General features: G+C 31.4%; 1 protein-coding gene across 3 annotated transcripts; it reads right to left on the reverse strand.

Moving 5' to 3' along the window:
• Positions 1-360: 360 nt before the first annotated feature.
• LOC123708441 (organic cation transporter protein-like) lies at positions 361-20055 on the reverse strand. Of its 3 annotated transcripts, XM_045659149.1 has the most exons (14): positions 19961-20055; positions 19669-19742; positions 15364-15562; positions 14095-14327; positions 8372-8549; positions 7463-7592; positions 6224-6352; positions 5270-5462; positions 4625-4730; positions 3835-4070; positions 3360-3439; positions 3109-3284; positions 2781-2935; positions 361-2320 (listed from the first exon to the last, which is right to left on the reverse strand). In XM_045659149.1, the coding sequence occupies exons 3-14, from the start codon at positions 15391-15393 to the stop codon at positions 2260-2262; spliced, it is 1707 nt and encodes a 568-aa protein (XP_045515105.1). In that variant the 5' UTR covers positions 15394-15562; positions 19669-19742; positions 19961-20055; the 3' UTR covers positions 361-2259. The 3 variants fall into 3 exon arrangements, with proteins under 3 accessions (XP_045515105.1, XP_045515106.1, XP_045515107.1); XM_045659150.1 differs by lacking the exon at positions 19961-20055 and having other exon boundaries at positions 19669-19807; XM_045659151.1 differs by lacking the exons at positions 15364-15562; positions 19961-20055 and having other exon boundaries at positions 19669-19807.
• Positions 20056-21175: the final 1120 nt, after the last annotated feature.

Genomic DNA, 21175 nt, shown 5'->3' on the forward strand with positions numbered 1-21175 from the left:
ACTAAGATATCAATAGGTATGGTAATTAATTATTAGGATATTTCGCTATCAAGAAATGATAACCTAGTATTGATAAAAGCGCTGTCATTGGCGAAACACAGTAAAACGATAAGATTCAAATCTCGACTCTGAGTCTTAGGTACAAATACAATCGCACGGCTTTGAAACATACGGCAAAATCGGAAAGCACAAATGTTGCCTAACAAGCGTTATTGGACAACTTTAGTAAAGAAAAATATAAAGAAGATAATGGTGATGTGCGATTACTAAATTGGACAGTACGAACTTATAGCTTAAGTTTTCAAATTTAGTGTTACACATTTAAAATCGACAATTTCAATAGTAGAAAAACAAACAAAATACTTAAAATACCTTTATTACTTACAATAATTGACAATTATCAAAGTAGGTATCACAGTTTATAACAACTGGCAGTAATTTAGTTACGACAGTTTTTCAATTCTCTTCACATATAGATTTTCAACCAGGACTATCAAAGCCATTCCAAGCAAGATTAATATGACACGCGGTACACATGCTTAAATCTTGCTTAAAGTGGTGATAGATAGTCTGGTGTTTAAGATTTCCACAAACCTGCCAACAGCGATTTCGATATCAATTTTCCTTACCACGTAATTTCAAGTTTCCCACATATATGTGAAGGAACTTCGAACTTGCGTGATTAGATGTCTTTAATTAAGGTCATTAAGTTAGAAATCGGCATTGGTTTTTGGTTTTGGTGGGTGGCGATTTGTAATATAATAATAAATTATTAATACAACATGTTATACAAAAGAACAGTCAAAGTACAACCTTGAAAATTGTATCATATTAATTAACTCATTAAATTAACTTAATGAATCAATTAATATTTTAATAAATGTCGCATGTTTTTTTTATTTGAAATAAATAGCCTAATAAGATAAATAAGGTTGGAAATGCATTTGGTCGATTTTTTGATAGTGATATTGCTTTTTAACATTTAATTGCATAAATTAAAAATAATAAAAAACACAAAAATACCCAGAATAAAAATACTAGCAGGCGCTAAGTTCTACTATTTATTATATTTTTAAGTTCATCTACGTATATAACACGTAGAATAGTAAAACTCCTCCTTCAGACAAATATAATATTAGTTTTAGGCGGCGTAGTCTTTTACTTTTAATTAGAATGCAGATAATTTTTATCTTAAGGAACTGTTGTTCAAGTAAACGTCAATTTGAACTTGATAATTAAGCAAAATTTTCCTTGCCACTGCAATGTTTATCCTATGCAACTACAACATACAACTTTATATTACAGATAATAATAAATATATAAGCTGCCATCTATTTGAAAACTACATCTGAATTTGGTATTTCTTTTGCAAAAAGACGACATATTTTATAAATATTCCTTTAACGAATTTCACGTTTTCTTAAATACATACGACACACATACATTCAGTCAAATTAAAAAAAAAGCACCGTAATTTGAACAGCGTTCATGATTAATTATTTTCTAATTCTACTTTTTCATTTCTTTATACAAACTTATTTCGATTTAAAGTCATCAACATATTTTAATATTTAATTAATTTTAATTAAGGCATTCCACATCAGACTTGTGTTAATGCAATGTAAACTAGACTGGTTAACAGCATATATTTGAATTTTATTTTTATCCTGAAATATATTTTTGCTATTCGTAAAATGACGCAATATGACTCGACTCTTCGGACTAATTGTTTAGGCGTCAGTCAATACAAATAAATAGTAACTCACAAATATCGGTACATATATGACTTTATTTTTGGTTTAATTATTTCAATTTAAATGTTTAATTTCTACGACTAATTACTAGAATTAGCACTATTGTGAGATCTTACTCTTTTAGTTATAATTATAAAACAGTTTATTGATTAGTTCTGTGCATTGTTATATAAAAGTGCTTAATTTCTTATTATTGAATCCGTGCACTTAGGTGTGCGTTAATGAGCGGTCTTCATTGACTTACTATATTTCATTTCTCCGTTCTAAATACAATATCGATGTCTATGGTACTTCGTCAACAATTCGACAAAAGGTTTTGTTTGTACTAAACATGTAATTAAAAATAATTAATTAAGTCTCTTCTAAATTAATTAAGTTTTTTAGTTTACAGAATAAATTTACAATAATTAAAACAGTCAAACGTTCTTTCTATGTGCTTTTTATGCTTAAATTACGAACCATACCAATATATCCTTTTTAAAATTCAAGGTTTCCTTTGTATGTACTAAGTGTCAAGTGCTTTTTCTTTATCATTGTATGCTTCCGTCTCACCTACTGGAGTACTTCTGTAAAATAATGAGATAATATTGTATCTTTATATCGCTGCTAATAACCGTTAATAAATACAAAATAAGTGTACCAAGTAGAAGGCTCAAATATAATATTTTTTAAGAAAAAAATTGTAAGTAACTTTAAAGTTATACGGTTTACATGCAATTCCTAAAAATATATCGATATAAATAAAGGTACGTGTTGCGTATAAGACCACGTTATTATAGAGAACACTCGTAAACAAGCATAGGTGGAAATACTGCGGGAGCAGACGGGGGACAGTTTTTCATCCGAGGTACGAATTTATTTAAAGTGTTGGGCACTCACTAACATGCTATAAGTTAGTGTATCTTGTTTATTGAAACAAACAGTTCGCACTGCCTTTTTATTCTCGCCCATCCTGTTTCCAACCCGAGACTTATTATTTTTAGTCTAACCAACACTATAAAACTAATGTACATATAAAAGAATTACCCGCATAATGTGTAGCTCCGTACAATTCTTTCACCATCTTCTATTGTTTGTGGCATCGGTCTGCCCTTTGTCTCTGGTAGCATAAAACCAAAAGCAGCCGCTGTCATTGCTATAACACTCAGGATAAGCAGTGGTAACGAACGCCATAGTCTTTCCTAAAAACAAAACATTTAAGACCTTCTGCAGTAAAAGATAAGTAATTTACCGAAATCTATAAGTTTCTTTTGACTTTTATGGCAAGGCCTTTGTGTTAATACATATATGTATTAATAAAAACTAGCTAAAACCATAAGTGAAATGAAACACGACGTTTAAATTTGACACTTACAGAAAACACGACGAATGGTGACACTACAGTGGCAACATATCCACTGACATGTATTAGTGAGGATCCGGAGGCTCTCACAGCGGTAGGTAAGAGCTCTGTACACCATTGCATGGCGGAGTTATACGCCATATTTATCATGAATCTGGCCATTATTGCCAGAGACACTTGAGGAACACCTAAGAAAAAATAGTTTGTTTCATCATTTGTTTTTGATGCATTAAAAATGTGTAATGGAATTTAATGTTAAATACCTTTCGGTACAAAAGCTGCAATAAAACATAATGTTCCAGATATTATTAAAGGTCCACAAACAAGATTTCTTCTTCCCCATCTGAAAAAACATACGTTCACTGTAAAGTTTTTAGAACATCAATATTGTGCAGAATTAGATATGGTTATAATATGGAGATTTTGTTACTGTGGGAGGAGGATGAAGAAGTTCAAAAGGCATTGGGATTAAATTGTATAATTGTTATATTATTTAATTGTTCATGGCCTCGTAAATGCTTGTAAACGTTTAAAGATAATATATTATTTTTGTCCTGCATATTATTATAGCTGAAAGGACTTTCGTATGTTTCTATTAGATTTTCTCTTCGAACTTAAAACAGACTTATTCATGAGAAACTTTATTTTTTTTACTTCGTTTAATTCGTCAGGATCGTGCAAAATTTATTTAACTTCACTATATAGGGAATCAAAATAATAATTTAAAATATTCCTCACCTATCCAATACCAAAGCCAATAGCGTAACTGATGGTATTTCAGTCGCTGAAGTCAGTGTAAATGTGATAAAGAAATCCAATCCCAGACCCTCTGACATCCTCACGAGGCCATCGAAGATAATTGCACACGCCATATATGCCATCACCATCAAAAACATCATCCTTCGGAGAGGGCCGCTCTTAAAAACACTTTTGATAGACTCCTGCTTGTTCTGACGAGTTTGACTTGCAGACACCTGTCGAAATTAAATTTATTAGTCTTCCTGCTTGCAGGTGCTATTATTATAAACTTTCGTTTATAAATGAGCGTTTCTTTACTGGTTAATAAGGCTTCTGCCCGTCTGATTACAATTATTGTTTGAGTTTTTGTAAAGTGGAAAACGATAGTTTGTAGTCATTCGGGTTACGGCTATGCTTATACATGTTGTGACCGCAACATGTAAGTATATACTAGTCATTGCTTGAATTCTTTGGTCATGTTTTTTGAATTAAATGAGGTAATTTAATTAGAATAATAAGTTTATATTGAAATATAAATGTTTCAAATTTACTAAACCATCATACGATTATTTGCAATGTTGCTTATTGATTTCACAAACTTTAATACATTTTGTACTTTAAAATGTACCGCGTGATTAGTTTTTCATGTGAGTATCAACCCAAATTTTAGCTTTGCCGAGAATTAAAATTTAAAAAAGTCACCCATTAATATTTATTTATTACAAAAAAAAACAGATAATTTAACGTTTAATTTGTAATATTGGGCATGTATTCCGAATATTATACTCACTATAAAATCATCCAATACATCTTGAGGAATTGTAGTGCCGTTAACTTTTTCAAATCGTTTCAAAACCTTTACTGCTTGGTTCACTCTGCCCCGAGACGCAAGCCACCTGAAATTCAGTTATATTCTGACTGTATAATATTAGCCAAGGTCACCCATAAAGAGCCAAAAAAGCTTTACATATAAATAAATGTAATTAAACATTCTAGATCTATTTCATTAATATTTACATTGTTACGACAAAAAGTAAGCAAGAATTATTTTCATGAATTGTCAACTTTTGCAAACAATCGGTCATGGTCTATGAAAAGTTATGATTATTGAACAGCCTTCAGTCAGGGATGCCATAAATTGACTTTGATTACTATTTATGTATGTGGGAAGCCAATTCATGCTTGTTTCCATATTATTTCATGTTTTTACGCTTCCTTATTGAAGACGATTTATTGCATAAGTCTGCAGTTACGTATGTATAGCTTCTATTGTTTTTTTATTACTTGGTTAATAATGTTAGAAAGGTACACGTCTGGGTAGAGTACAGTTCGAGAGCTTTGGCAATGATTTTTGATGCTATTATTGACGATGTCTAATTACTTTTTACGCGTATGCCACAGCTAGCAAAGTAATATCCATATATTAAAAACTCACCTAGCACTTTCAGGTACAATAAAAGGCACGAATACAACGATGAGATAAGGCAAACTGGTGTACCAGAGCAATTTTTTCCAGTCACCAACGGCTATAGCTATCCAGGGAAGCATTAGACAACCACCGCCAAAATATATTGCTATAGAAATATTTGCAACCCATGTACGGTGACGGGGACCAACGTACTCTAAGGCTGAAAGGTAAGAAAGAGATTTAAATACATTTTGTAATTACAGTCTAAAGCGTAAAGCGAACCTCCAAAAGCGTAAGCGTAAAGCGCCAAAATTAATTGGCTTTGTTTGGTTTAGCTTGTCTTCCATACAATGATACACTCTACATATCATACCCACTCTCAATAACGACAACAATTAAGTAATAATGTACTTTCTAAGTTGCTAAGATTAGTAATAACTGTGCAGCGCATCGTTCTTTTGTCGCTTTAATATCCTAGCCCGCAATAAACTCGACTGCCGGCATCATCCATTCGAACTTTCTAAGAATTCGTTCTTTTGTTTACGAGTTGGGATTGCTTGTACGCGCAGACTGTTGTTGACTATGAATAATAAGTAGGAGTCATGGATTATCTATACGTTTTTTTTCTCTCCATTTAACGACAACTTGTCGACAAGTGTCGTTATAAATAATTTACACTGTATCTATATAAAACTTTCATTACTATTTTGCAATGTTATTTTAAACAACAACATGACGATGTTTATTATCTAAAGCTGACGGGAAAATAGATTCACCGCTAGGCATCGGCTTTACTCATTCTTACAAGACTTCAAAATTAACAAAATCTTTTACAAATTTACTCAATTTCAACATTTAATTAGTTTAAATTAAATCGAACATGATCATATCGAATAGAATCGATTGTATTAAGCATACGAAAAATAATCTTTGCAAAGTTTAATAAAATAGCGCATATAGTAGTAATTCGGAGATGCTTACCTAAAATATACATAGCCATAAATATCGTGTCATAGGACATGCCGACGATGAATCGAGATATGATAAAATCCCATAAACTAGTTGTATAGATTGTAGCAACACTTCCAACGAATGCAATTATATTGGCTCCTGAAAAATTATTTAACAATATCAACGTTAATGTTAATGGTAATGTTAACCATGTTAATCGTAGTAGTAGTGCGACATCTCATGAACAGTAAACTGTTCCACTTCCAATATTCAAAATATTTTTATATTAATTTTAATTTTCAACATGATGCATAGCATGTGATGAACATTTTTGTAAGTTAGCTTTCATCCGACTACAGATACCTATGGATTTAAAAGACCTCAGACTTGTCCTCTAAATATTGATAATGACAGTGTTTTTATACTAGGTATAACAAATAATAAATATGGTGAAATAAATTAAAACTGTCAGTGGCGTCGAAATTTCTACTAAGTGTTTAAAAAATAGGTCGCTTATGGATTAATAATACCTTTATAATTTCAGTTTTAGGTACCATATCTAAATTATTTATAACAAAATCTGTTTATATTGTGTGTGTATACTTATTTAAAAGTTTACATCTCAACAAGTATGAAAATAAAATATTAAGCAGAAAAATGACATCGGTCGTTGATTAATGAAACAAATCGTTGAGTTCCTCAATTTTTATCACAATTGTTAATTTTGAATGGTTCCAAATTGATTAGTTCCTTTGATTCATTACAGTGGTCGCAGGTAATGACTTGTATCATTGTTTCAGTCAAATTTTAGTACTATACTATATAGAATGATTCAAATGTATCTATTAAAAACAATGCTCCATATTGGTACTTAGCAAGTTCTTGTTCCCCGGGTTGAACCTCGGACAATTACAGGCGAAAGGCAGATTACGTACCTACTGTACATAAAATCTCTTTGAAATGGACATAATGATCTATTTGCCCAGAGTACGATGATCACTACATTATCGAGTACGAATACGATGCTATCGTGGATAATATTAGTGAGAGCTTAGTGGATAACCAAAGATCTTTGGGAGTTCGTTACCTAGCGAAACAATCTACTTGCCTTAAAAATACGATAAAAAAAAACAAATGTAGATATTTTCTATGTCTATTTCAAAATAAAACAGAACAAGATATATACAGGTATTTTAAAAGAATGTATCCTTTATATTGTCAATATTTTATAAACAACATCAAGTACTAGACCTAAATAAAAACTCTTACCAACCAAAGCTGGCACCCTGCCATAGAAGTCAGCTATCCAGCCGAAGAGGATACCGCCGAGCGTGGAACCAGCGAAAAAGGTGGCTTGAGCTATTGGTGCATAGCTAGCTTTCTCACAGACCCAACTTCGCTGAAAAGGGCACAACAAATTCTCTTTGTAAAATAGACTGAAACAGATATGAGACAGATTTGCCATCTAAAGTTCTAATACGTAACTACTAAACGAATACTTCAACCAATAGCGTGTATTTTTTCTCGATCTCCCTTTCTAACTCTCCCTATTCAACGAAAAAAACGCTGCACATCTTCGTGACGTTTCCGTCAAAATCTTGCCCTAAAGAAGCTTCACTTCAAAAACCTGTTATTACAAATATGATTCATTTAAGATTTTATCTGTAATATATTTCGCTGTAAGCAAAGTAATATAAGATATTCCTACAATTTTTTTCCCTTCGATACAGCACAAATATAATAATTAAATAAGGAGGGCAACGGACGGCCTGATCGCTTTCGAGCGATCTCTTCCAGGCAAGCACTGTACATAAAAAAATTTTAGTTTAATAAGGTGAGCGTAAGAAAGGCAAAATTCATAACATATACAATAACTTAAACATAAAGAATGGAACATAACAAAGCAATTATAACATATGTAGATTACTATCTTATAACAATTTAGTTCATACGGAATTGCTACACGTTTTGTTCTATATAAAAAGCAAGACAGCTGCTTCTTGGCTAAACAAAGTCTACAATTCGTAAATATAAAATGCATGTGCGTTGCATATGAAAACATATTAATATAAACGACAATACACGTTAAAGAGAGAAACCTGATTCTTATACTTTAGGAAACTATTCAGAAAGCTCTGATCTAACGCCTATTATTAAGATATATAAAATAATACGTACCTCACTAACAACTGTATGGTATGGGATATCCCCAAGTTCAAATTCTAAGCCGTCTCTGCAAGGAATCAGGTTTGCGGTGATAGGTGCTGTCATATTTATAAGAACTTCTGTCCAATTCGTGTCATACATCAAGCATTTCTCCCATTCATCACCAATGACTGGTGTTGTCAAGTTGCGTCTGTAATAAATTTATTTATTTATAACCGCGCCAACAAGGCCATACAACAAAAAACAGAAAAAAGTAGTGCACCTACTTAACGTCATATACTGATGTAGTGTATCGAATCGTAACCACGTGCGTTCTTACAAAGTCAGAGATATAAAACCCTATCTTTACTAATATTATAGAGACAAGTGATTTTTTCATTGTAATTTTTTGTATAAGTCGGATTTGCAAGGTTAGTCGGAACGAAACGGTCGAACGAAAACATTCCTTTCGAATACTGCCTAATAACGATGAAGGATGAGTCATAGTCAGTCAAGATAGAAAGCTATGATTCCAATATTCATAATTCTTAAATGTGTTTTTTCATTACAGTCTCAAACCGTCATATCGTAAAGTATAATACGATACAGACATCATGTCTAGACCAATCATTTAAACGAAACATATTATCAAATCGTTTTTACTTGTACATTGTTATTCCTAGGAGAATATTTTATTAATAATATAGGTATCAGTTAAATAAGACTTCTTTGAATAATATTATTTGTATAATATTTTTGAGCGGCGGACTAAGGCTTGGTTCTTAATCCTCATTACAAGACAAAACACATACAGACAATATTCAATATTTTTTTCATTTCAAGCCAATAAGAGTTTGAAATAATATCGATATTATTTCAAAAACCACAGGTCCCACCTAAACGTATTTAGACATTTTCATATACATTTTCGTATGTAGTATCCTCTGGGCCTCTGTGTGAGTTTTACTCAGGTAAGCTTAGGTTAGGATATAGAAAATGATAACCAGATATCTATCTGGTTATCATTTTCTATATCACATCAATTCCTACGACCTATATCAGATCTTCGTATTTAGGATGATAAGATTATCATATGATTAAATATGTAATAATGCAAATTAAAACTTTTACAAATATACATTTTTAAATCACAATCCTCTCGTAAAGCAAAATGTAAATATATGAATGTTTTAACCATTAAACTAAATAGTTGCCATTAAACATAATAGCTATACGAATAATTAGAACACTTAGTTATTATTAATTAAAGGCAACCTAGACCTAATTTTGTCACTCTATATTTGTTTTGATCGAGATACACAGATAAAAGGTGGACTTTTAAGATAACTGTATAGAAAAAATAGGAGAGGAAAGAGAAGAGAAGAAGGCACCCCAACAAAATGGGATAAAAGAAATAAAAGCGGTAGCAGGAAGCGAATGGAGAAAAGAAATAGAAAAGCTGGAGGAGGCCTTTGTCAGTGAAGGAGAAGAATATAGAATATAAATAATGTATGAAATGTAAAAAAATTCAGCTGTATATTATCACCTTTTGTCATGATTGGAAATTAAACGGGCTTTGTTATTATTGTTATATTTGTTTTGATACTGTATTAGCTGTTAGCTACTACAGTATCAAAACTTCCTACAAGTAAACTGTCCGGCCTATCTTTAAAGACATTAAGATCTGATAAAATCGAAATGTGAAGGTTTATATAGTCTATGGCCTAGTGTACGTTTTCAGATATTTTTAGGTTTTAACTATAAGTAAGACTTAGGCTTAAAGGTTTAAAAAACAAAAAAAATCTGTAAGACATAACACAGGACAACGTTAGCCCTCTGCATCCCGCATCCCTGAGGTCGTAGGTTTGATCCTCGGCTATGCACCAATAGAATTTCTTTCTAATTGCGCATTTAACATTCGTTCGAACGGTGAAGAAAAACATCCTGAGGAAACCGGCTCACCTTAGAACCAAAAGTGAATGGCGTTTGTCAGGCACAGGTGGCTGATCATCTACTTGCCAAATGATTGTGGAACATGATACAGAAATCTGAGGCCCAGATCTAAAAAACTTGTAGCGCCACTGATTTATTTTAATTTTTTTAAGACAACACGAAAATGTTTAAGGCGAAAAATATGTAACTAAACATAAATTAAGTTGATGTAACAAGGAGTCGGTAAACACCTAGATAAACTGTGCTCATATGAACAAATATCAAAAGACAATTATAAAAATCAATGTAGTACAAAACAATAGATAATTACAAGAATGTTACCACTGCAAATATATGTTTAAGTCAGTTAAAATGTGTTACATCATATATTGTGACACTATGAAACGATAACACAACAATACTTATCTTTTAAATAATAAGATTTTAAACTAGGCTTTTTAGGTATGTATTATGTTCTTTTTGACTTGAAGAGGTGACATTTTATTGCTAAAATATCGGCCATTAATGACTACAATATCGAGACCAGACCAAATATGATGATTTCAATATAATTACATATATGTATGAGGCCATGAATACAATTTAACAAAAGACAGTTTTTTTTTCTAAAGCAAATTCGGGCAGGAGGTTCTGAGGCCTAAGACCCATAGCCAAAATACTTCCAAAAGGCACGTAAGTGCGTTGCAGGCATTTAAAAATTAGTAACCCATATCTTGTAGGACCCAAAGTCGAATTGATTCGAAAATATTTCAGCAGACAGCCGTTTTCGCGTGGAAAGAAGCGCTCAGTTGTGGAACGATGGACGTCGTTCGATCGAATCCATGATGAACGTCAGTTTCAGGTTTTTGAACAACTCCTCCGAACACTCTTGGTAAATGCGCTAGAAGATGCCTAGAGACCCCATATCTCTATGCAACGTCAAGGAATCAAGCCTCTCCGAGCCTAGGTGACTGGTCGTTGACGATTCGTATCGCTCTTAGTTGAATACGGTCAAGTGGCAGGAGCTAGTACTGGGGAGCTTTGGCCTAGCGAGAACATTAGGTAATCCACCGAGGGCCAAGTTTGCGCATTTTAGAGTTGCAAGTGATGGCCTTTTCCTGTCAAAAGACCGCGAAACTGAATGTCTTTCGATATGTCAACGCCCAGTATTCCGATGCTGGCTGAGGCTTTAATACTGAGATGGCTAATCAGCTGGTGGCCCTATAGATATGACATTTTGATAGGAGTTGGATATGGAATCGATTTTGCAGATACTTACTTGCTTACTAGATACTAATAAATGGTATATGATAGACATAATCCATAAAATTAATTTTAAGTAAAAATATGTTTGACCTTATGAATCTGGAAGGTACGGAACCCTTCGTACGCAACTACGATGTATCAAAATTAGATTAAGATATCAATACATACCTATCTATGAAAAACCATGATAATATTTGAGATGTCCAGAAAAGATAATATTTTTGTAAAAATATGTTGTATTTCACCGACAATTTGAATCTCTTAAACTAAAAAAAAGAGGTAAAGTGTAATATGAATACGTGAAAATACGCTTTCCTGAGCAAGGTATTCGTGTTAATTTAACACAGTTTAGTTTTCAATTTAATAAAATATGTAAATTCTTCCTAGACATTTAGAAATGAGACTATGAGGATAGTATAGCTTAATTTATAATAGGAGAGCTTCCATGCGCACTTCAAGATTATGAGTTACCGATTCGAAATTGTCTAAGTACAAAATCTAGGCTGGCCCAGGCCCTCTACACCGGCTACGCCCATGACTGTTTTATGTCAAATGATCATAAAATTTGCGTATTATGTTATCAATATTTGTTAACATAATTATTTTATTTAATCTAGATAAAATTATCAAATAATTTTACGTAAATATTGTACGTTTTCCAAGTAATTTTATTAATTTTCCTCAAACAGGTTTGTTAGCAATTAATTTCATTTTGATACATCTTTTATTTCTACAGTTCCTAAAAATCACTTATCATAAATTCATATCATCTAACCGCCGCTTCATTCTGTCAACATTGGTGATAATAGTATCATAAATAACATTCAGTGGGAAATGTAATTGTATTGTACATTGTATGTATTTTAAAACAATAAATTTAGTAGAATAACATGTGCAGACATAGATCTCATTTCATAATAAAGGTCGTGGCCTTTCCATGCAAACCATTGCCATGGTAGCTGTCGGGTCTAATAAAATATCTAACCAATGTTTAACTGATTTAATTTTTATAGCAGAATGTATAGGTGCGCACAAAAATATCATTTAAGAGCTTAGTAGCCTTTATTACAAATATTGCGATATTTCGTCATGTATTTGTATACATTAATACAACAATGATATTGACAACGCGATCCCAACGACGTTTATTACAATTTTATTCGGAGCGCTGATCAAATTTTACAGTAAGTAATTGTTTTCATTAGTAAACTATTGAATTCAAAAGTGCAGAACAAACAGAGTGCCAACGGTATTATGTTACAATAATATATATTCTGTGTTGTGGTTAGGCCGACAATTGTAAGTAGTAATTATAAACTATGTTTATACGTTATTTGATGATTGAATTTTTTTCAGAGATGCATTTTTAAACACCAAGGATTGGAAATTGTAAATTGTATTTTTGTTATGAGCTATGAAAAATAACGGAATTTGATCTTTATCAAATATATGATAAAACTTACATTTCCTAAAACGTCATTTACAGTTTTTAATGAAGTAATATAATATTATTAAAATGTATATATACATACTTATTAAAGTCTACTAAGTAAAGTGTTTGACCAAGAATCTATGGATTTACGCACTGTTTGCTCCAAAGATTTTTTAAGAGAATCAATGTCGCCGTGTCGTTTAGAGCAGGCCATGTCCGGGGGCTAGATGAGGCCCAGTCGTCAGCTCTTATAAAGTCCGAAACGTTGGTTTCAAGCGGGGTGGTTCGTGCCTGGTCACAAGGTACGCTGCCCTGGTTACAAGGTAAGGTATTCTGCTGGAAAGTCCTGGGTATATTGTTAAAAATTGTATTGCTGAGAGATTTCACTAAAGTTATCAGTCCTTTTTCGAAAAAAGCTTCAGCTTCTTTAGAACTGTGAGCGTACACTTTATCATTTTGCTCCTTGTAGTGTTCTTCAATCGTGAATTTTTCTTCATCGGTAAAGGACACATTTCTGTACTTTTCACCTGCGTATCGCGACAGGCGTTTTAATCAATCCACTCTTGTTAATTGTAAATATTGATTTAGGGCATGTCGACGAATTCTGGCTTTAACAGCCTTCGTAGTTCAACAGCACGTTTTATTTTATTTAACACCCCATTCCAAATTATAATTTGATAATGGACACGAAAAAATAAGAAGTGAAATGGCGCAAAATCGAAAGAAGTTTTAAAAATAATATATGTGTCGCAAATTCAAAATATGTAATTAGAAAGTTTAAAAAAAGAAATTTGCTATCTTTTTTCGCTTATTTGCAAAAAAAACTCAATTGGAAATAATTCTATAATATTATAGATCGAGTATAGAAAGCGGCCGTAAGTTATTAGTCTTTACACCTCATTGATTTTTGGGTTTTATATTCCGGTTTACCTAGAGCACTTTTCTTTACCGTCCGAGCAATTGTACATTGGAACATAGAAGAAATTATTAATTGAATCATAGCCAGGCACATGTAAAAGACTGCTCGAAAAAATACATATAATGCTACAGGAAATTACCCTTTCTTTAATTGTTGAGATAAAAGCGGACATACACAATATGCTTCATAATTATTATTGTTACATACCTCACTTCCATATCCAAATGTTCCAGCTCTGGTACTCTACACCAATGACGTTGTGGCGTTGCGGTAATAAACATTTGAACGAAATACACAAATGCGAAGAATATTCCAAAAGGAGCCATCATTGCAAATAATAACTTCTGGTATAATCCCATTTCACCCACATGCATAATGACTGACTCCAGTGCATCGCTTCCATCGCTTTTGGGCTTTTTGTTTAGTTCTTCTGCGGCTTCCTGTAACAAGCATATTTCTTAAATAAGAGGTCCCAGAAAGCGAGTATTAACAAGAAAAACCACTGTAAACCTTAAAAATAATAGTGATATTTAAAAAATTTACCTATTACAATTATTAGTATTGTAAATATTTTTTAATATTCTCGCTTTTAATATAACAGTCTACGAAGAAGTATATTTTTATAAGAAAGAAGAGGTAGGTAGGAAGTACTTAGAGTTGTTACGGCATTTAATCGAGTTTTTAATTTCATTTCTGTGTTGCATCGTTTATTATAAGTACATAGTTAATACGATTAATGACAGTTTAATGGATTCACATTACGGCTGTCAGAAATAAACTTATTAATGCTGAATTATTTATATCACGGTCTTAGGCGTCAATCGCTGACGACGAGCAAATATTACGATAGATTATTTGTTGGATAAATGTTTGCGGGCCTTGGACAGCAGATTAAGTCGCGTGTGAGTAGCTGACGCAATAGAGCGCGTTTTTCCTAATTTTAAGGCAAAACCATATTTAGTTTATCAGAAAAGAAAAAAATATAAACTCACTGTTTGTTAATTAAAGATCCATTTCGTTTAACGCAATTATAAAAACGTAAAAGTATGTGAATAATTTGAAAATGCTGAGATCTACGTATTATACCGTATTTCGAATGTTAGTGTAACTTTTCGATCCTGTCGGTCCTGAATTAATTAAGTCTATTTTGACAGGAATATGATATGTTAAGAATATATTGTTATTTCTAAAGAAAAAATGTAAACAATAAAAAAATATACATTTTGATTTATTTCATTTGTGCTCTCTGGTAGTTCACTGCTTGTTTGTTGTATATACTACAGTTTGGTCATTTAACAATTGAATAAATATTTACATTTATCAATTACGAAACTAAACGGTAGCAATATTCTAAGTTCATCATAGATCTAATTAGAAGCTAAATAGGACTGTTCTAACTTCCTTAGATATATAATTATAAGAATTTTAGCATTAGATAAATACGACTCTTAGTGATTACAACTTTAAAATTCTAACCTCTGTCCCAGATACGTCAGTGAGCATCATTTTGACACACACAACACGACCGGTTGTATATTCAATACTGATTGTTACTGTTACGTACAATGAGCAGCGATAATGTTATCTTTTGGACGGGGCAGCAAAAATTAAGGTGTTATCTGGTTACTATATGACATAACTTAGTAATTGGTTCCGATACCGTCTTGTATGAGGCCTGAAAGAGATTGTTAGTATGTGATATTTTAAAAAAAAATATTTTAATGTAATGTACTAAATAAACTTAACAAAATAATTGTAATTGATTGTAATTGAGTTGTATACGAACTTATCACTCATTTTCTGAGACAAATTATAGAAACACGTGGCAGGGTTCATTTTGATAAACCGTGACACAAACATTTGTTAGTTTTGTAGACTGATCTTGTTGGTAACTTAATATACCCTTATGAGCGTCAAAAAATAATTAATACTTCTAAATTTACATTAACAACCAATTTTTAAATCGGAGCCGTAGAACAGACGAGACTGGAATTAAACTCTACGTCACTCAATTACTAACTACTTACCTATTTGTACATAGTTATTTGCTATCTTCCGACGTAAGGTGTCAAAAATTAAAGTAAGTACGTAGAAAACTCCATGTTACAGTTACTAGATACATTTTAAAAACTGGACTCATAAATTACGAAGCTTATACTGCACTATATAAACAAGGGGGAGATTTACGTATATTCATAAGGATAACCCTACCACAAAGCAACATACCAGCACGGTAGGAGCACATACGACTTTTAAATAAACTCTGTATCGCAATAATACTTACATTTTAAGTTTAAATTAATAATTAAATACGTAATTTGATTTATATAGAATCTATACTCTTTCAAACGGAGGACCTACGTCCCACAGGGGGGTAATTTGACTGAAAACTTGAGACTTAAGCTAACCAAATTTAAGCATAATAGAATATCTCATATCAGCAAATGTCAAGCTATTGTGTGTAAATGTAAATGTTTATTTAAATTATTAATATTCATGGTGTTTTAAAAATTTACTGATTATTTCTTTAACAATTTCCTAGTAATTTATTCCTAAAACCTATAATTTATTTCTTAAGTGAACATTTTTTTTAAATATTTAACTTATGTATGTTCCATAGGGTATGGGACAAAAATGGTCGGGAGACACTATTCCAGAGCAAAACGAGTATATATCGAATAAGGTATATATATTCACACAATGTTAAATATGAGAGCACCTCGTTATTTTTCTAAAGGTTTGATTTTCCTTATACGGAATACTGTGTATCGATGTTTAGGTCACCCAGTTTAAGAGGTCATGCAATAGATAATGGTTGCCATTAGCGTCTAAATTACCCCATAACTTATCGAACAGTGTTTATTGTAAGGTAAAATCTACATCCATAGAACTGGATGTAGTATTAACAAAATAAACCGTTAAACAAACCTTTTGTGTATTTAACATTGCTCAAATGTTTCACAAAAAAAATGTATATTGGTAAAAAAATCGTGTAAAAATGTAAATTTTATTTATTTATAAGCTCTAAAACATATATGCATAAAATTATACAATAAAATATGACATCACAAATTTTACATACATGTACATCAATTATATTAGAACATAAACAACTAGCTTTTCAAGGGAAAATATTGAACAAGCAAACACAAAATAAAAAAAGAACAAGAAAAAACTAAATACAAACTTAAATCTCATCAAAAACTTAAACATCATCGTTCTGAATATGTATGGGTTCAATATAAATTGTATTGTGCATGACGCGTTCTAATACTTTAGCATAAGTGTTTAGAATATAAATTAACCTATAGTTGCAAACGTTACGTAGTCGGTCCCAAAGTTCTGTCATTAATTCTGAAATAATTATAAAATCAAAAGTACTGATCAATTTTTAATGAGTGTTATATCAATTTATAGTACATTAATTAAGAACTAGAAATAGCATGCAATCACTTCAAACCTTTGAGTGAAGCAATCAATCAATCAAGGGTATATAGATATGCAAAAGTGAAATTGTAAGTAATACACACATGTTAACGTATTTATTGAGGTGTTCTTGGAATCTAAAACAACAATAGATCGCGTGTAGAACAGTATATGTCATGTTAATCGCACAACTGTAATCTCATGGGCAGATCTAAGCTTTACAAGGGCAGTAATAAAATCGTATATTTATTCGGATGAAGTACCGTGCAAATTTTACAATTTGTTTATTGTTCTTTTAACTGATTTTTGTTTGTATCTAAATAAGGCTCTCGCTTTTGATAATTTATAATATGTTTTTAGTATTTTCCTCTTTGAAATAATATATGGCATGTCAATAGTGCCTATTAAATTTATTATGCTGATTATTATTATAAAAACGATATAATGGCCCCAAATCAACTAAGGGTACATAACATATTTGAAGTCATAATTAGGTAAGATTACATTTGTTCAAAAATAGTTTTTAGTTAATTAGAGCCGCTTTATGACCAATTAGGTATGGATTATCAGTCGTTCTATCGATATTAGTTTACCCTTAAAATAATGTAGTTGTAGTATATAAAAGAGTGAAATATATTAAATTCATTATGTTCAATATCATTGTCTAACGTAATCTTAGAGTAAGTCAAAATAGTATTTTAACACGTTCTCAAAAACGAGTAGAGCTTCCTAATTTGATACTTAACAACAAGTTTCATTCTTCCAACCATTAAAAGCCATTCTAAAAACTTTATTTTTATCTAATATTGAGGGTTTTATTTAGTACAGTCAAAATTTTAAATAAAACGATACAAATTACACTTATAGTCATGTGAGCCAAGACCAATAGACCATTTGTTGTAGCGCCACTGTTTAATTCTTCTTTGATTAAAAGTATTAAGTTAATATAAATACGTAATATTTAATTCGATCATTAAATGCATCCGGTAGTAAACAGGACTTTCCGGTTGAATGTGAAAAATGCAATAGAATATGTTGAAATAGGAACTCGGTCAAGGGCGGGATTGTGTCAGGTCAGGGACGACACTAGGGCATTGTGCATATTTAATCAGTCTGTTATAGATTACATTTGCATGCTGCAATATATACTTGAAAGATCATTAGAAAGAGTATTGTTTTGTTTTGTTAGAATTTACTCTGTTGGGTCAAAATATGTTTGTTAATTCAGTTCCATCAAAAATTACAACCAGTCGTCAGTGTTTTGCTTTTATTTATTTTTTTAAACAAAAAAAAATTAAATTTTTAATAATGTACTGAAAATAAGACTAGAATGTATTGTATTTAAATCAAAATGCAGGTTGAATGCAATAAAATATTGGCGACCCAAAAATTCCTTGCATAAAATATTGGAACTATACATAAAATTACACAGAATTATTTTAAATATCTCTACTAAAACTTTCTAAATATAATGAAGAATTAAACATATTGGTTGGTTTTATTATATTACTAATTTATATTTCTAGATTTAGGTGCTGAAATTTTTGGTCGAAAATATGAATCACAAATAATATCAGACCACGTCACGTAAATGAGTAAAAGTCGTAATAAAAAATATTGTTGTATGAAATTGTATTGAAATATGTCGATATTAAATCGAATTAATCAGTTTATTAACCTCTTTCTCAATAAACCGATATGGTTGATGGATGATAACAAAAGCGGCCCTATAAAAATGTAACAATGGGCTTTTACAAAAAAGTTATAAAAAACTCAGCTTACGTCATTTAAACATATTTTTAACCGAATGTTGGGTTATAATACGATCTATTGAGGCTTCTAAGCAAAAATTTCGTTAGTGTCCGTTCTCTTCTGTTTGTGAAATGTATCGGAAATTAAAATGCACATCAAGATAATTCATGGTAATCTAGGGGACGCGTCTGAGTACTTAAATAGAAACCTCATAAATTATGACAAGTTTTTGAAGTTGGTCTATAACATTTAATATTACGCGAGATCGAAAACAAATTTGGTAGCCAATTACTAAGATTTTAAACAAGTTTGATTGGTTTTTGTTGTCATGCCATTGTTTTACGTTTATGTCATTTAGTGACAACAGTACAGAAATTATACAAAAACGATAAAATGTATACTAGAATATCTAGGATAAAGTAATGATAATAATAACATGAATGTATATGACTAATTACTCATATACTTAGGTAATTAAAATTGTTAACACTCGTATTTTATTCTGAATTGTAATCCCGAGTTCTAAATTTAAAAATCTTCTGTCATTTTTTACTAAGATAGTAAATCGTAGAGCGTTTGGAATATCGCCAGATATGAACTTACCATTGCTAAATTTAATTATTCCACGTGCTATTTATAGTGGATTTAATAATCACTCGCCACTAAACTGTTACTGGCTGTAAATAAAAAACGAAACTATTTGAAAAACACCGCATTATATTCCACGCGGGCATCCGAACACTCGGCGTGAATACACTGGCGTCTAGCGCCAGGCAGTTTTGATCAAGAAGCATTGACGGAATTTACAGTAGATATACTGTTATTTCAACTATTACGAGTACAATCTTATACAAAACATGTTGCCAATGTCTATGGAAAATCAAAAAAAACTCACACAAAATTATGATTATCCACCTCAACTAAACAGAAGTTACTTTACTGACATTAAATAAATGAAGTAAATTTATAAATACGAATTTATGTGCATTAATAAAATTTTCACACAATACTCCATAATCAAAATAATACTACAGCATTAGGTACTTCTTACTATACTATGTTTTATCTTTATGATCAAAGCACTGGTTTCGACTCGCCTGTTTACATTGACTGACTGGCGTGTCCATAGAACACGTGTTAAGATTATGTCAATAATTTTTGATAACCTAATTCGAACTTTTATTCAATCCAATTAAATTGTAGGAATACTACTAATGGCGCTTTAGTTTTAACACTTTCTAAAGAAAGTTTCCAGTTATAACGCACAAGGCTGCGCATTGCGGCAAAAGCTTAATCAATAGAAAGTTCAAAAGTTACATTTTTACTTGACCCTTGACATTATTTATATGTATGTATTATAGTAATATTTTATATGATTATGCCATTTCTCAAAATACTATACTATGGTTTTAAATAAAAATCTTGAACGATTGAAATATAATTTTCTTTATGTTCCGATGTTTAGAATGTTTCTTTTGTTTAAAGCTCTTTAGATATTCAATGAATCTTTTTCATGTTACCATAATGTAAAGACTAAGGACTATCTATATATGTGATAAATAGAGTGAGAGGGGTAAAAATATAATGATAAGAGAGGAAGATGAAGTAGAAAGGGCGATTATGGAGGTGTACAATAATGCAATATGTATAGTGTATGGCATATAAATTGGTTAAAAATTACTAAATATTAGGGAGATTTTTTACCTAATAAAAGTACATGCGTGTACATGAGCCAATCCTATTAAATATTGGTGAGAAGTGCAATAAAATCCGTGGGTTTTTTAATGGGACATGGTTTTATTTAATAAAAAAATTTATATATTTGTAGGCATTATCATTATCAGGCCCTACAACTCTACTCTAGAACTCAATTATCTTTCATCATTGGCATCGTTCGACCGTTTTTTTGTTCGACTTACTTTGCAGATACGACTACCGCGATTTCGGTGTTTTCGTTTATATACCTATATGACACTCACACGTCACAACGTGGCATCCATAGATTACTCCCTCACAAACCTTATCTCTTTATAATATTTAAACAGATATATCGCCAGACCAAAACTAAATAGATTAAAAAAACCTTAAATTGGTTTTAATGTCATCTCGT

The sequence above is a fragment of the Pieris brassicae genome, chromosome 4, assembly GCF_905147105.1.
Source record: "Pieris brassicae chromosome 4, ilPieBrab1.1, whole genome shotgun sequence".
Classification (NCBI taxonomy): domain Eukaryota; kingdom Metazoa; phylum Arthropoda; class Insecta; order Lepidoptera; family Pieridae; genus Pieris; species Pieris brassicae.